This window comes from Strix aluco, chromosome Z (genome assembly GCF_031877795.1).
Source record: "Strix aluco isolate bStrAlu1 chromosome Z, bStrAlu1.hap1, whole genome shotgun sequence".
NCBI lineage: Eukaryota > Metazoa > Chordata > Aves > Strigiformes > Strigidae > Strix > Strix aluco.
Window position 1 is genome coordinate 3,198,077 of NC_133971.1, and position 17,691 is coordinate 3,215,767.

At 37.6% G+C, this 17,691-nt stretch overlaps 1 protein-coding gene across 1 annotated transcript in view; it reads right to left on the reverse strand.

Moving 5' to 3' along the window:
• The window catches only part of ADGRV1 (adhesion G protein-coupled receptor V1), a 297,357-nt gene that overhangs the window by 52,375 nt on the left and 227,291 nt on the right, over positions 1-17,691 (reverse strand). Inside the window, exon 88 of the mRNA XM_074812785.1 lies at positions 6,176-6,333. Within this exon, the coding sequence (XP_074668886.1) occupies positions 6,176-6,333 (158 nt within the window). The remainder of the gene's footprint in view (positions 1-6,175; positions 6,334-17,691) is intronic.

Sequence of the window (17,691 nt, forward strand, 5' to 3'; positions counted from 1 at the left end):
AACCATGTACAAACAGATCCTCTTTGTACTTACCAAGCGGAAAAACTTTTCTCTTAGTTATGTATGGTGAAACCCAGCATTGTTATTCTCCTCTTAGTAACTAAAATATGTGGGAGTCCCCTTTAGTGTGGGTAACGACAAACTCTCTGCTCCTACAGACAGAACAATAGTAAAACACAGTACTGCTACCTAAGTTCAGGAAGATGTTTTACTACAGCAGACAGAATTCATTCTAATAGCTGTAGAAGACTAATCTGGTATACCTCTATGATGGAGTGACTGTGTTGGTAGATAACGGAAGAGAACTCATGTCATCTATCCCAGCTTCTCTAAGGCATTTGACATGGTCCCACACAACATCCTTGTCTCTAAGTTGGAGAGGTATAGGTTTGGTGGATGGACTATTTGATGGATAAGGAATTGGCTAGATGGCCACATCCAAAGAATTGCAGTCAAAGTCTCAATGTCCAAAGGAGATCAGTAACAAGCAGTGTCCTTTAGGGTTCTGCACGGGGACCTGTACTGTTTAATATCTTTATTAATGACATAGACAGTGGGGTTGAGTGCACCCTCAGCAAGTTTGTGGATGATACCAAGCTGAGTGGTGTAGTTGGTATGCTTGAGGGAAGAAATGCCATCCAGAGGGACCTCAACAGCCTGGAGAAGTGGGCCCATGCAAACCTCATGAAGTCCAACAAGACCAAGTGCAAGGTCCTGTACCCGGGATGGGGCAATCACCAGTATCAGTACAGACTTGGAAATAAATTGAGAGCAGCCCTGCAGAGAAGGACTTGGGGATATTGGCAGATGAAAAGCTGGACTTGAGCTGGCAATGTGTGCTGAAAGCCAATTGCATCCTGGGCTGCATCAAAAGCAGTGTGGCAAGCAGGTCGAGGGAGGCCATTACAGCTCTCCACTCTGATCTCGTGAGAGCCCACCTGCAGTGCTGGGTCCAGCTCTGGGGTCCCAGCATAAGAAAGACATGGATATGTCAGAGCGGGTCCAGAGGAGGCCACAAAAATGATCAGGGGGCTGGAACACCTCTCCTGTGAGGACAGGCTGAGAGAGTTGGGCTGTTCACCCTGGAGAAGAGAAGGATCTGGGGGGATGTTAGTGTGCTCTTTCAATATTTAAAAGGGCTTATAAAAAAGAGGGCCTGTAGTGACAGGACAAGGTTTTAAACTGAAAGAGGAAAGATTTAGAATAGATGAATTTTTTTACGATGAGGGTGGTAAGATATGGGAACAGATAGTCCAGAGAAGTTGTGGATGTCCCATCTTCAGAAGTGTCCAAGGCCAGGTTGGACGGGGCTCTGAGCAACACGATCTAGTGGAAGGTGTCCCTGCTCATGTCAGGGGGGGTTGGAGCTAGATGGATCTTTAAGGGTCCCTTCCAACCCAAACCAGCCTGTGATTCTGCATAGTTCAAGATGAACTTTATTTGCAAGGTAAGCTTCAAAGTACTCCAACAGTAGGAGAAAAGTGAGTAAGAAAAAGTTTTGACCTGATTTTTAACTTAGCCAGTTGCATATTCAATCTATTTGAAAAAAAACCAGTATACACTACAAATGAGGATGAACTTTTTCTATTCCTACTACATTTCTATTAAAGTTAGTATTAGCCTTCCTCAAATAGAGATCACAAATATGAAACTTCAGAATTACCAGCTATAGTTTAAGAGGCTCTTTCTACAATCTATGAAATGACCAAAAGAATGTAGACTTAGAAGCCAGATAAAGATTTTCTTTTCTTTCAGATCTGCATACCTGACACCTTTTTCTATTTTATGGTAATATGCAAGCCAGTGACCTTGATATTTTATTTTTATTGACAACATTCCATGATGTTTTGCATGAATTATTGCAGAATCCACCCGGGGTCATCTCTATCACATTGCAATTTTAACTATCTTCTAACTGAATATCTCCCAGAAAGGGAATAAACAGTACTAGTTCAAATATTCACATGCAAATAGGTGTTTGTATGAATATCTATGTATAAATGGTAATTACATGTGTATATATGCCACTTTTTCCTTTCTGCAATACTCTTTGCTCTCTGGAATTTAAATCATAGAAGCTTGAACAGGTGTCCACAATTACTAGTAAAAGTGTATTTAAAAATATTTTTGTCTATGTTTATAGCTCTCTACACTTGCTATGTCAGAATTGTTTACAGTGTCATTCACCTGGAATTTTATTTTCTCTCTAGAAAGGGTAACTAATGGAGAGCAGACATTTTTCCAAAGCAGTGAACTTTTCTTTTCTTTTCTTTTTTTTCTTTTTTTTCTTTTCTTTTCTTTCTTTTCTTTTCTTTTCTTTTCTTTTCTTTTCTTTTCTTTTCTTTTCTTTTCTTTTCTTTTCTTTTCTTTTCTTTTCTTTTCTTTTCTTTTCTTTTCTTTTCTTTTCTTTTCTTTTCTTTTCTTTCCTTTTCTTTCTTTTCCTTTTCTTTTCTCTTTTCTTCTTTTCTTTTCTTTTCTTTTCTTTTCTTTTCTTTTCTTTTCTTTTCTTTTCTTTTCTTTTCTTTTTTTCTTTTCTTTTCTTTTCTTTTCTTTTCTTTTCTTTTCTTTTCTTTTCTTTTCTTTTCTTTTCTTTTCTTTTCTCTTTTCTTTTCTTTTCTTTTCTTTTCTTTTCTTTTCTTTTCTTTTCTTTTCTTTTCTTTTCTTTTCTTTTCTTTTCTTTTCTTTTCTTTTCTTTTCTTTCCTTTCCTTTTCTTTCTTTTCCTTTTCTTTTCTCTTTTCTTCTTTTCTTTTCTTTTCTTTTCTTTTCTTTTCTTTTCTTTTCTTTTCTTTTCTTTTCTTTTCTTTTCTTTTCTTTTCTTTTCTTTTTTTCTTTTCTTTTCTTTTCTTTTCTTTTCTTTTCTTTTCTTTTCTTTTCTTTTCTTTTCTTTTCTCTTTTCTTTTCTTTTCTTTTCTTTTCTTTTCTTTTCTTTTCTTTTCTTTTCTTTTCTTTTCTTTTCTTTTCTTTTCTTTTCTTTTCTTTTCTTTTCTTTTCTTTTCTTTTCTTTTCTTTTCTTTTCTTTCCTTTCCTTTTCTTTCTTTTCCTTTTCTTTTCTCTTTTCTTCTTTTCTTTTCTTTTCTTCTTTTCTTTTCTTTTCTTTTCTTTTCTTTTCTTTTCTTTTCTTTTCTTTTCTTTTCTTTTCTTTTCTTTTCTTTTCTTTTCTTTTCTTTTCTTTTCTTTTCTTTTCTTTTCTTTTCTTTTCTTTTCTTTTCTTTTCTTTCCTTTCCTTTCCTTTCCTTTTCTTTCTTTTCCTTTTCTTTTCTCTTTTCTTCTTTTCTTTTCTTTTCTTTTCTTTTCTCTTTTCTTTTCTTTTCTTTTCTTTTCTTTTCTTTTCTTTTCTTTTCTTTTCTTTTCTTTTCTTTTCTTTTCTTTTCTTTTCTTTTCTTTTCTTTTCTTTTCTTTTCTTTTCTTTTCTTTTCTTTTCTTTTTCTTTTCTTTTCTTCTCATTGCTTACTTCACTGTTCAAAGTGGGAAAGTTTGGGCACCGAACCTCAGGCTGGAGTCTGAGAAAGGGTTTTTTTTTGCTGTAGGAATTCATTGTTGTGGGTGACTGAACAGGGCATAAATCAGCATGGGGACGACAGCCAGAGACAAGCTAAAATAAGACACTAAACATAGACAACTGTTGCTCGGTAGCTCCACCCTTCCTCTGGTTTTGGAAGAAAGAGAGAGAAACCCTGGCATATTCATTGCCATAACAAAACAGCAAGATAATTAGTTCCTGTGCAAGTTAAGGAGGCAACATTGTCAAAAGACTTCCCTACACCAGAGGATCACGTAAGTGGCACTGAGGACAGAACTTGGTGTGGGTGTGATCCAGGACCCCCTCTCAAGATATCATCACACAACTTTGCCGTTATGAAAAATTTTGTTTCCCACAGCATCCTCTGAGGCTGTTGCAATAACAGCACTGAAGCAGGAGCAGTTCTCACTGAGTTTGTAAGAACATGGAGTCAGTGGAGTGAACTTCGCCAAAGAGTAGGTCATATGGTAAGATTCAAAATTTAAAAGTGTTAATAGGCCTTACGACTGCAAGCTGCTTTTGAATATGTCTTTAAAAGCACAATATGCCCATAAAACATTAAAAATAATGTAAATATACTACCGTCATCTCAAATTTCAGGAGAGGAATATTCAGTCAGAAAGTCAGAGGCCTTTAGTTCACAGTTAGCACCGTGTTATATAGTTATAAGCAACATTACAAACTACGGAAATCACCAGCTTTTCTTTCTGGAAGCTTACACTATAAACACAGCTACACAGAGAGCCCTTACACAACCCCAGGCACCATAAAACTCAGCAGACAGCTCTTTTTCTTCTCTAAAACAGCCTCTCTCCAACTTGCTCTCGCCCACACCGCACAAGGTACTTTCATTTGTGCTTGCAAAAGCCCTGTGGTTGCAAAATGCCAGTTTGCCGTGCAGGTGCACAAGTGGTGAAAGTTACAGCCTACTTTAAAAAAAAAAAAAAAAGCTATTATTGACATTTTACTGAACACCTCTCTTCCTAATTTTTTTTTTTTCTTTTCTCCTGAGACCCCAGCATTCATTATACCATTTTCTGGACTCTAATAGAGAAAGAAAACACCCTGTATCCTATGTTAAATCAAACAAAGTCGTTTCAATCCTATTATTTCATGCCTTTATGTAAGGTAGATATAACTTCCATTAGTACTTTCTGCATTTTGCATGCTTATTTTACTTAGTGTATTGTTTCAACATTCAGTACTTTTTTTCCTTTGGTTTAACTGCTCTGAGACAAACCTTAATCTTCAATATATGAATATGGAATCTCCATCTTTAGAGATACTAAAATAAAGTTATTTATAAATAAATAAACTGTATCACTCAAGACTGAATAAGGAGCCACCTTTGTGATTGCTCCAGGCAGTCTCTTTTATATCAGAAAGAAATGAAAGAGTAAAGTGCAGCTAAAGTCTGGAGTATCATATTTATAAGCTATGTTTATCAGACCTTATCGAAATTCATAATCAAGCTGACATTTTGTCACTAAGAAAGAAATTAATATTTGAAGAAATGTCCAGATAATAAATATTTAATATTTATTTTCATTTTCTCATAAAAGGAATATATTTCGGTAACCCAAATGTTAAAAAAAACCCACAACCCCTCATTTTATAATACAATTATCACTGCAAATTTGAGCTTTTGAACAAGACAGCTGCTCTGTATAAATCTGGAGAGTAACAAGCACTGGACTACTCAATGGAATTTTTAAATAATCCACTATCCCTTTTAAGTTCAGATGATATTTATTAAATGAACTGGGAAAAATGATTCAAGAATCTTTCAGGAGTTTATAAAATCTTACTGGCTTCATGCAGTCAGGGAGAAAATAGATACACTTTTATTAAAATCTGTATATTTGCACTTGCTTATAAAACTCAGATTTTTCTCCAAAAACACTATGAAAACAAAAAAAGATATTCTAAGCTTCCCACAAAGTGTCCTATTATTATGGTATCGGTCAAAACTGCTGCAACTTTATTTTGGGAACATTATTGTATTTGAAATTGTTCTGACAGAGGAGACCGACCGATACTTCCTGTTTTGCATGAGACAGATCTTTTCTTTCAAGCATGTTTCAGCTGCGAGTAGCACTAGGAAATTTCAAAACAGAGGCATTAACTCCAAATACCCCAACATGCAGCCCCCGCAGGACCGTGCAGCCACCGACTACACAGCGAAACGTGGGGGACAAGAGCTGTGCGCGTCCTCGGGGGCCGATCAGAGGAGCACAGCGTGGGGTCGAACGCTACCACTGCCCCACACTCAGGCAATCACGGCTCCTGAGCAGCCCCAGCCTGCCCAGGACAGGGCTTTTTGGTACCCTCAGTCAAAACCAGGCATGGAGATGCAGTGGTGTTGTGTTTTATTGCTATTCTCTTTACTAGACTAGACATAACCACTGATACTCATTTCTTGTTTTAGATTTAACACATTTTTATCCTCCTAAGACAGTTAAGCATCCTCATAACTTTCATCATTAAAATACTTTCACAGACTTCAAAGAGACCACTAACATGCTTAATCTTAAAAAAGTGCGTAGGTATCTACTGAATTATGGATTCTAGTGGGGTTTTCTGAACTGGCGAGAACAGTCAGTACCGTTCCGAAAGTCCAACTTGTTTGTGCAGGGGTAGCCAACGAATCATACCTGCAGCATTTGTTCTTCCTCTGAAAATATCGTCGTACGCTTTCCATTGTGGTGTCACCTGGTAGGCGTGGATGAACACCACAAAAACTACTACCAAGCACATTAATGGCACCAGAGCAGCGGTGAAGAGAGCAGCGTAGGCATTTGGAATGAAGCATCTGATGGAAAAAAATGGAAAAAAAATGCTGTTGATAAACATAAGAGACACCTGGAACAGTCATGCGTGAAATTTCAAAACCAAATGTTTTTGAAGAAGGATATGCTTTACAAACCACAAATTCATTAACTCTATTCCCAGAGTAACCTCGATAGGATGCATTGGGTTCTGTTGGTTCTTAACTCCTCGTCATATCTTAAGGAATATAACATTTGCACCTTAAAAGTATGCATGTTATATTTTAGCTTAACCAATGTTGGAGAGATTTAAACAGTTGCAATGGAAAAAAGTTATATTTTAACAAACTCCATGTATGCTATATTCATTTAATGTGATCACTCTTAGTCACTAAAGTTTAAAAGGGCATTATGCAATTTTCTATACTTAGCTCCTGAAACCACAAATTAAATTTTGAGATATATATTTTTAAAATAAATGAACAAGTCTTAAAGGCAAGATAACTATTCCTCCTCAAGTTGTTGGAAATTATATGTCATTTGCACACTGAAGCCAAATGCTCACTCCCTCCCATTTTTTTTTTAAATTGTCCCGTCTCTGCTTACCCTTTCCATTTATTAAAGTTATAATTATTTATAAAGATGTGGCAGGAACATGAGTTATTCCTGAAAAAGAGTCAAATTACGCATATAAGATGATGACTTGAAGGATATGGAGATGATAGTTAAAGAATGCTCTTGACGGTATGAGAGATCAGGGTTTTCTGTGAACTCCCTGGAGATCAGTATGTGCTTTACAGCCACTGACCTTCTCTAGAGATGACGCACAACGGAGCAGCCCAAGGGACGGCTCGGGAGTCAGTATGTCTACTGAGTATGTGGTCACTGCTATCCCTATTAAGAGGGTGTAACTTACCCAGCCCTTCTCTTTGTCAGGTCAGCTCTGCTAAATAAGCTTAGAGCCAGAGCTGGTATAATGTACATCTGAGAAGAGACTGGGTTCACCGATATATCTGGTATACCTTCTGGGTTTGCTTAGGTGGACATGTGTCCTCTGTCCAGTAAGTCAAGATTGCATTCTATGTCAGCTCTTCCAGACCATCAGTCGGGCACACTCAGTGAATCCCAGAATCATTTCCAGCAGAATCTAGATACCTTCTACAACTCTTTTCAGAACGTAGAGGCTCAGTCAGACACCAAGCTGAGATACCACCTGACATCTCTGAGCAAGTAAGTAAGCAACAGCGAGGACAGGAACTCCCTATTACAACTAAAAGTGTTTGTTTCACAGAATGGTTGAGGTTGGAAGGGACCGCTGGAGTTCATGTTGTCCAATGTCCCTGCTGAAGCACGGATACATAGAGCTGGTTGCCCAGGCCTATGTCTAGTTGGGTTTTTTAATATCTTTGAGGATGGAGACTCCACAATCTCTTTTGGGCAAACTGTGTCAGTGCTTGGTCACCCTCACAGTGAAAAAGTGTTTTCTGATGTTCAGAGGGACCCTCCTGTGTTTCAGTGTGTGCCCATTGCCTCTGGTCCTGGCACTGGGCACCACTGAGAAGAACCTGGCTCTGTCCTCTACGCACCCTCCCTTCAAGTATTTATATACATTGAAAATATCCCCCCTGAGGCTCCTCTTCTCCAAGCTGAAGAGTCCCAACGATTTCACCCTTTCCTCATAGGAGACACACCAGTCCCTTACTCTCCTTGGTGTCCCTTCAATGGACTTTGTACAGTCTGTCCATGCCTCTTTTGTACTGAGAAGCCCAGAACTGGATCCAGTGCTCCAGGTGTGACTGCACAAGTGCCGAACAGAGGGGCAGGATAACCTCCTTTGACCTGCTGTCAACACAGTTGTTTCCTGGACGCAACATCCGATCTATTGCATCCTTCTAATTTTCAATATTTCTTAGGTATGAAAGTTATTTTTGTTCCCCAAATGTATCCCTGAGTGGGCCCAATTAGCATTAAGACATGAAGGCACATTACCATAACCTATGCATCTTTTAATAAAAGATTATAGTGAAGCCAAGAATCTTAGAACAAGTATAGTCTTCTATAAAATCATATTTATGTTCTGAAACCTGTAATTTTTTTCAGTTTGATACATTTTTGTATTTCAGAGATCACATAGACTCTTAAAAAACTATCTGAACATTTTCTGTGATCACTCCTTTATATTCCGTTAATGAAAGCTGCACAAAAATTAAAATCCACAGAGATGGATCACTTTTACTAATGCCCCTAGGTACTAGCTCTAAAAAAGACACTGAAAAGTTATGTAGACAAGAAATACACAAAGCTGTATTAACCTACAAAGCTTACTTTGGATTTTTTTCTTGAAAGCAATGGTGAACAATTCAATGATGACCACTATGTCCCTAAGTTTTATTCCCATATTGTAGTGTGATGATATATGTTGAAAGATATCTTTTATGCTGGAAATCATATGGGATGTTATTACATGGACCAACTGAAAATATTTATTATCCTTGACACTACGGGCACACATTTATTACTCCATTATGATGACACATTTGTCACATGGAACTACTGTGTGTCTTGTATTCCTAGCATTGGATGGGAATAGAAGAAAATATGTCCCAGAACATCAACTAAGTTGGGTTCCAGAACACAACTATTATACAGAAAAAGGCCTAGAAAGAGTAATGTGGAAAATTGAATGAACTACATAATTATAAACCTTACTTGTTTAAAGAAGAGCGTTATCTCCTGCAGTATAGCCTTCAAGCAAGTTCTTTTTTTTTTTTTTTTTTCAAACAGGCAGTAGACTGTGTAAAGTAAGTCTTTAATCCATGAAAGATGGAGCCATTGTGCATAATGAACTTATTTTTATATTTCTTTCTTGGGTGAGTAACTATAAGGTTTTTATTTTGTTTGGTTTGAATCTGAGTAATAGCAAAAACAAACAAAAAACCAAACCAAACAAACCGCTACCAGTTGAAATACATGCCTTGTGTAGTGGGGACAAGAAAAATCAAACACCGTTATCTTCTCCAGAGACTGCCATTTTATTACAAAGTTTCTGTGACTTCCTACTAACATGTTCTATTACCAAATTGCACTTTTTTTTTTTTTCTGACTGTTTTGAGAAGTTTTGCTACCAGCATACATCTCTTCTACCATTGAAAAGACAACTGTTTAGCTTTTGTCCCAAGTTGCTTCCCCTCTTGCCCCTCTTGACTATTGTTATCTGACTGGAGGGTCCATCTTTGGTTCTGTTTTGACCACTTTGTTCTGAGTACTGACTCTGTTTTCATCTCTGATTTTGATTACTATAAATTTCTCTGGTAATCAGTAACATATTCCCATTAGTTGATTCTCTTACACTACTCCTAGCTATCTTCAAGGCTCCCTCTGGTAGCCTCCCAGGCTCCTACTCCACTCATGGTGTCACCTTTCCCATAAACAGCACTGTACCTCCATCTTAAATGTTTTTAACTTACAGTTACTTTTTTTTTTTTGTGATTTATGAGAATATTAAACGCAGTATCCAAAGCCCTGTGTAGGTCTCTATCTGCAAAAGATGCTAGAAGTAATTTTAGAAATAATTGTCTTTAGTACGTGTCTTCTCCAAGGTATAACTCCAAACTGGTGTGTAACTATTTGTTAATCATTTTAGAACAGAAAAAAAAAAATACAGAAACTATATTAGGTTTTCTCCTTCAGTATGAAGCAATAAGACACTTACTTTACGTATTTTTTCCAGGACTAGAACGATGAGAAACAGCTTTAATATATAAGATTTTTTTTCTCTCATGAGAACTACTGCAGATGTTCATTCAGTCTAAATTAATACTTTTAACCACAAACACAGAGAGATTAGGACATACAAATTAACAGACAAGATTGTCTTCCATTTGGAAAAGATGTAATCTCAGAAAATCATATACGTTTAAATCAATTCCTTGATTAAAATGACCTCACTTTTTGGCCAGCCAGAATCAGGGATTTACCTTGGTATGGCTTTTTTTTCTCTCTTCTGATCTATAAAAAAGGATTGCTAGGCTTCTTTTCTTCTCAAGGAGTTGAAGGATGTTTATCTGACCCTTTGAGTGTCTTTGTAAAGTCTTCTGTGATCACTTAAACCATTAATATTTCCTAAAATCTGGAGAGGTATTCCAGCTACATAATATATGAGAAGCCCTCTTTTATTTTTCTAATACTTTTAAAGGAAAAGGAGAAAACAACTGCCAAGATGTATACTGGAACTATTTGTTAGCACAATTACATAATTAATATTAAAAAAGGAAAAAGAAAAAAAAAGCAACGTTGCTAAGCAAATAAGGACTATTTAAAAAATTCAGGAAGGTATTCATTGAAAGGACTGACATATTTTGTTCCCTTCTAAGCAAGAAAGATTTAAAATAACTCAATGTGTTAAAGTCAGTTTCATTCTGTTATTGCTGTGTCTTGAATTGTAAGGACAATCTCCTTCAAATGCATACTGAAACTATGGAAAGTTAAGTTTGAAAAAAAATTGGACGTATTCTTGCCTATCAAATACTTGGTGTTCTCATTTAGCTTTCTCAGCAGGCATTTGGACTTTGAGTCGTCATGCGAGTTTCTCTCCAGAGCTAGACCTAGATTATTGTTATCACTACTGTTGTTGCTAATTTTTTAATTTATCATTTATCTTTAATTTCGTTATTATTATTTAATCCTGAGCACAAAGCTCGACAACTCATAGGCACAGCTGGTTGGCAGGCAGCCGGGCACAGAAAACAGAATTGTGCAGCATGAAAGTTTGCTCATATTGCACATGCTACACCAGGAAGGTAAAAGGCAAAGGTCAGACACATGTTTGTATTTCATCACCTCCATTTAGAGAAAGAAATGTGTATACCTAAAATAACCTAACAAAAGGTAAAGCATGAATCACTTATTCATGCTTAATCAGCAAATTCTTCAAAAAGTAGATGAGACAATGCTAAAAAATGAAAATAGGCAAGTCGGGTTTTAATCTACATATACTTCTAGATGTTCACACATTCTGGGCTTTCTTAAAAAGCAACTTGCTCTGTTCCAGATCTTGGCTTTGTTGTGGAAGAAGGCTACATTAACTTTGAGTTGGCACTTCATATTTCTTCTTAGAACATGCTCAACGATTTTCTACTAAATGCAAAGCAGGCCAGACAATGGAAATGTTCTTTTTCAAATAATTACTTGCTAAAAAATTGCTAATCTGACGAATCATTGGCAGCAAATTGTGTATGACCTGTATCTAAGCAACATACCAAAAACTAAAAAGCCTTTCTTTTATGAACTCATCCTAGATGATGATATTTATGATCTGCTTCTGATGTTGTGGGCAGTTTAACAGTTTGACAATCAACCCTCTTTTGAAAATATTATAGGTTTCTAATAGGTGGAAGCTCTGGGCTTTTAATTTCAACACAGTTGTTAAACGTAACCCTCTGAGATTTGATCTCTTGCATCTCAGAATCACCAATAAACTCAGTTCTCTGCTATATGTCTGTTTGCAATGTCAGCTCACAAATTGCTCCTGTGTGGGCCTGCATCTAGTGCAGTAACTTACTGGAGTTTATGCTGTTCCCTGCGATCCCCTCTTCCAGCTTTCTGCTTGTTTTGGAATACTGCTGTTCTTTATATCAAATACCTTTTCACCTTTTGGCAGTGAGGTACAAACCCAGAACAGCAAGCGTCCAGGCAATGCTGCAGCATTTTATTTCCCTTAGCACCAAGCTAGAGGCCCTGATCCATGGACACTTCACATGCAGTTCAAGACTGGTGAAGTTTTATGCACATGGCCATCCACCACGATGGTAGAATCAACGCAGCAAACCAATGCCGAGCAGCTCATGAGCCACTGAGCTTTAAAGCAGAGCATTTTAAAGAAAACCAAAAATAATGCTTATTTACTTTAAAACTGTACGCAGGAAATGCTGGTTTTAGTAACTGTTTGAGACCAAGTGGTGGGCATACCCTCAGAGCAGATAACCAGAGCAGATAACCATGCTGCCTTTTGCAGTGCCAAAGCCTCCTGAACCTGACCAATTCTCAACCTGAACAGATTATACAGTTCCATTCTTCTTTGTCTTATATTGTAACAGTAGTCATTGTCCGTAAATACATCAAGCAACAAGATTAATGTTTGTGTTGTGTTTTGTTTTCCACTCCTCTGACAGGGAAAGAAACATGTGGACAATTTTTTGTATGTGTTTTTTTTTTGTTTTTTTTTTGTTTTTTTGTTTTTTAAATGCTTTTGTTTCTATTAACTGATGTGAAGAAAACCCACTGGAAAGGGTATGCTAAACTTAAAAGTGGTTAACATTTGAGATGATAGTCACTAGTTCCTGAGGAAATGCAAGCCACATTCACACCAGAGAAATTTCTGTTTCTAGAGTAGATAAGATTCTAGAGATTTCTATGAGAATATACAAAGATTCACAGTGCCTAAAACACACGGGTTTAGACCCATAGTCCATTCCACTTCATGCAGCCTTCCAGATACACTAACAGCAGACCAGACAGCACCCTGAAAACACAGACATAACACTTTTTAAAACTCAGTGAAAGACTGAATTAAAGAGCGTGGCCCAATCTGATGTGTTTCATGGCTGCCTTGGGCAATGGAAGGTGGTGTAGCACTTACTTGAAGGTTTTTTTGAGCTTTACTGCACAGACAGGAAATTTGCAAGCCAACCATAAAACAACTGCATGTATAATAGATGCCACCTTGCTAGCCAACATTGCAGCAAGGGTTGGTCTGTGGTGGTATCATGGATGGAGCTACGGTGTGGTTCAACACTAGTGAGAAGTTGAAAATATTTTTGAGGTACCATGAGAAATGACCCGCTGTCCATGTGAACATTTTACTAAAGGAAATTGTACTGTGGCTGAGAACTAAAAAGCTTTTCTCTCCATAAAACAGCTTTTCTCTATACACACCCTAGGTCATTACTGCCTGATGTCTCTCCAGCCTGATAAAGAACATGCAACCTCTCTCAGAAACCTGTTTCAGTGCTTCACAGCACTCACCTCTAGAGACCATTTCCCAGGGTTAAACTGAACTCTTTCTTGCTGCAGCGTGCTCACATTATGTCTTGGCATAGCCAACACGGATGTGGGAAACAGATTTTTTCCTTTGTTTGCTGCAACATTTCTTTATCTACTTGCAAATTGCTACAATTTTCCCCCCTGGTCTTCTTTTAGCAGAACAGTCCTAGCTCTTTCAGTCTTTCTGAGAATATTTTATATTTAAGACCTTTGCCAGTCTCATTAATTACACCACTTTGCTTATGTATTTCTTAAATTATGGGGTCCAGCACCTTTGATAGCATTTTATCTCAGTACTTGACTACATCAGAAGGACTTTATGTTTCCTTAAGACTAAGTTCTTTTATATATAGCCCAATATCATGTCTGCCTTTTGTGCCGTAGCACGAAGTTGTTGACTCATGCTCAGTTTATCATCCACAATACGCACGATATTTTTTCACAAAGAGCTGGTAAACAGCCAGTTATTCCCCATCCTATTTTTGCATAGCTAATTATTCTTGGCAAGATACAATTCTTTCCACATGTCCCCACTGAATACCACACCACTTTTTCAGAAGAGATCTCAGATGTCAATAACATTATGAATTACAACTGACATTCAATGTACTTCTTTCCCAGCTTTGTGCTGTGGTAAATTTGAATGGAAACTCCTTTATCCCAGGCTTGTATTATATGAGGCAAATGTAATATTTTCCAGTCCATTAGTAACCAAGGAAGATGTTGAACAACATTTGAAGGATATTCTGAAGTCATGATTCCTTGAGAAGTTTCTTCTAAGTATTCTGAAAAATTTACCTGAGAACATAGTTAGGCTGTTGACAGTCTTTTACAGTATGCCTTGGAATATATAGGGAAATTTGAGATGACTCGGTACGTACTAACATTGCTCTAAAGGTCAGAAACCGAACAAATATGAGACATAATAAAACATTCAGCTCATGAAGAAATAAAAAGCAAAAATCAGGATGCTTTTCTGGACAACAGACTACATCAGATAAACTTGATTCCATTCTTTCATGAGGCTACAGGTTTGGTTTATAAATGCACTTAGAAACTTTTGACACTATTAAAATTACACAGCAGGATGCACTACAAGGAAAGAAAACGTAAAACCTACTACACACGTACCACACTCACTGGCTAGTTATTAATTCCGCAGAAGAGAATCTGGAAATTACGGTGGATCACGTTAACTAGAACATGGGTTGTAACTTTATGCTGTTCCAAAGAGGTAAATGTCATACCTGGATGTATGAACAGCAGTATACTACATATGAAGTAACTGTTCTGCTGTGTCTAGTTCTGGCACATTTCAAAACCATGAATTGAATAAAGAAAGTTCACAGCAGAGCTGTGAAGGCTATCAGAGGTCTTATAAAAGTGTTCCGCTCTGAACAGACTGAAAGATAATGTTTTTATTCGTTTTGTTTGGTTTTGGTTTTGTTTTTTCCTAAAAAGAAGGGACACATATTGGCAAACTACAAGTAGGCAAAGGAACTGTCAATCTACGAGTAGTTAAGAAGCAAAAGCAGAATACTTTCTCCATGTTGTAGTACATTTTTCTTGCTGGAAAATACAAGCTGAAGGACTTAAACTACACCAAGATTGGCTGATGGCGATCACAGTAGTTACAGAAGGGTTAGCTGTATGTAGCAGATCCACAAGGTTTGGGGCTAGGTCCCTTAAAAGAGGATCCAGACACAAAATAGAGAGGTACTTTCAAGCCCAGAAATTAATATTTGGGGAAAAAAATATAAAAACGTCTGAAGCACATGCCTGACAATGAAAGATGTTAGGCAGCTCTTATTTCTGTGTTTGAACCATCCTTTCCAATGAAACCCCAGAGGCTCAGTTCTAAGTAGATAAAGCTTTCTCTTCTGGTGAACACTTGTTAAACATTTCCTAGGCAATCCACAGTCAAGCCCAAAGTAGGAAATAGAAAAGATCAGCTGAGCTTTCATTTTCCACCATAATAATTCTTAATCTACTCTTTTTCTTTCTTTGACTCACCTTGTCTTTTCTTTCCTCTTTCCTTCCTCGCCTTCCTTTCTCCCATTACCCTTCCCTTCATTGTCAACAACTGCAAACTATGCACATGCACAGGATACCTGCACACACCCAGAGAACATGCCTAGCATGCATTTTATTTACATTCTATTTGGTATTTTACTAGGATGTTGCCTGCCAGTGCCTCTGATGATAAGCAAGCTCATTTATATCCATAATCAACTAAAATATTGTACAATCCAAACTACATAATGGGAAAAGTAATCCTTCCAGTGATCAAGGATGAAAAGCACATGTACAGCTCCAGTTTAACAATGCAGTGTTTACTTCATCCAGTAGCCAAAACAGCATTTACCAAAAACCTTACTTTTACTGCTAATACGTCTTGCATCCTGCTAGTGGCTAGACAATCTCTCTCTAAAGGTATGTATAAGACACAAAGAGAAGAACTCTAAAACAACCCCTCAATAAAGATTTTTTTTTTTCCTTTCACCAAGGGCAAAGTGCAATGCAATACAGTAGGCGTGGGAGCGTGCCAAGCATTACAGTTTTTTCCTAAGCCTTCAGAAAGCAACCATTAGTTTCAGGTGTGCTCTGAGTAATAACATGGCATGCAAATGATAGTATTGAGTAATGCTTCTATCATCTATACTTATTACATATTAAGTCTAGGCTATAAAGATTACAATTTCCAATTTGCAGCATACAAAGAAAACTTAGTGATGTAAGAAAATATTTACAAGGCTTTTGAGAATGTGAGTGCCAGGTCAAAAAGTACAATATAGGGGATTACAGCTGCCAGGACAGTGCTTAGACAGTCAGGTCTCTCTGTCTATGAATGCATTTACATGTAAATAGAGCTTGAAACAACATTTTTCAACCAAATGTTGGTCCAATGTTGGCACAATCTGTCTGCTCAGGTGATGTCCAGATGCTTCCTGGGAAGCCGGGCTTCAGTACACGTAGTGGTTGCCCCAGGAAACAAACAACGTAATAATGAATGCTCCCCCTCTCTTTCTCTTAGATTTATTGCTGAGCAGATGTCATACAGTATGGAATATCCCTTTGGTCAAGTTGGGTCAGTCATCCTGGCTATGTCTCCTCCCAGGATCTTGCCCACCCCCAGCCTACTGGTGAGGGGGAGATGTTGGGGAGACTGCCTTGGTGCTGTGCCAGCACTGCTCAGCAGAAGACAAAACACTGGGGTGCTATCAACACCTTTCTAGCTACCAGTACAAAGCACAGCACTGCTATGGGGAGGGCTGCTATGGGGAAAATTAACTCCATCTCAGCCAGACCCAGTACAGGCTCTCAAAAATGCCCACGTGCCACCTGTGAGGGCACACCACACATACCCTCGCTTTCACGTTATAAAAACAGTTCTCTGGTTGCTGTCAAGACAGCACTCATGTTGTTTCAAATACTCTGAATTGAAAGAAAGAAAATCACACAAAGCAATACATTTTAATCCTACGAGGACTCTTTGCAGAGAACAGAGCAGATACAGGACCAAGTGCTCTATAGTTTTGGCTACAGGAGAGAGTTCAAACAACCAGTGATGACATGTGAATGACAACCAGTCTGTGTCACTTAACCTTTGGGGCAGGTATCAGTTCTTGGAGCTCTTTTATTTGGCATGAATGTTTGGAATTTGAGGTGTCATTTTATAATTTAAAATGTTTTCAAAAGTGACAAGTAGTAACCTCCTCAATTGTAGGAGACCTAGTGATATTGTTAATTTTAGGTGATGGCGGATACCTAACAGCTGGAGAGAAGCAGGCCCCTTTATAGTATTTCAAGTTGATCACAAAAACTCATACACCAGAATTTTTTTTTTCCTTTGTCTTGACTTACAGTGGCAAGATCAAACTTCTACATAAAACCCAATGATGATTAGGACAATGTATCTCCTTACAGTCTTATTACAGTGTTTATATGTAAATTAAAATCACCTAACAGAGTATATTGAAATACTGATTCATTACACTAATTTCATACTGTGATAGTCATATTTCAGTAGTTAAAATAAGAAAATATATAAAGGCCTAAACATAAACTGATCCGTTTGCAAATTTGGATGTCATAATTCCCCAGACAACAAAAGTGAAAGCTATGTCTGTGCTGTTTTAAAAACTGAGAGCAGTGTTTGAGCATCTTTCTCTGAAGCAGAACACTCCAGCCACTGCAGAAAAAACAAAATCATAATAATGTACTGCAGCTGCATAATCACAGAATCATAGAAGAGTTTGGGTTGGAAGGGACGTTAAAGATCATCCCATTCCAACACCCCTCCCACGGGCAGGGACACCTTCCACTAGTCCAGGTTGCCCAAAGCCCCGTCCAACCTGGCC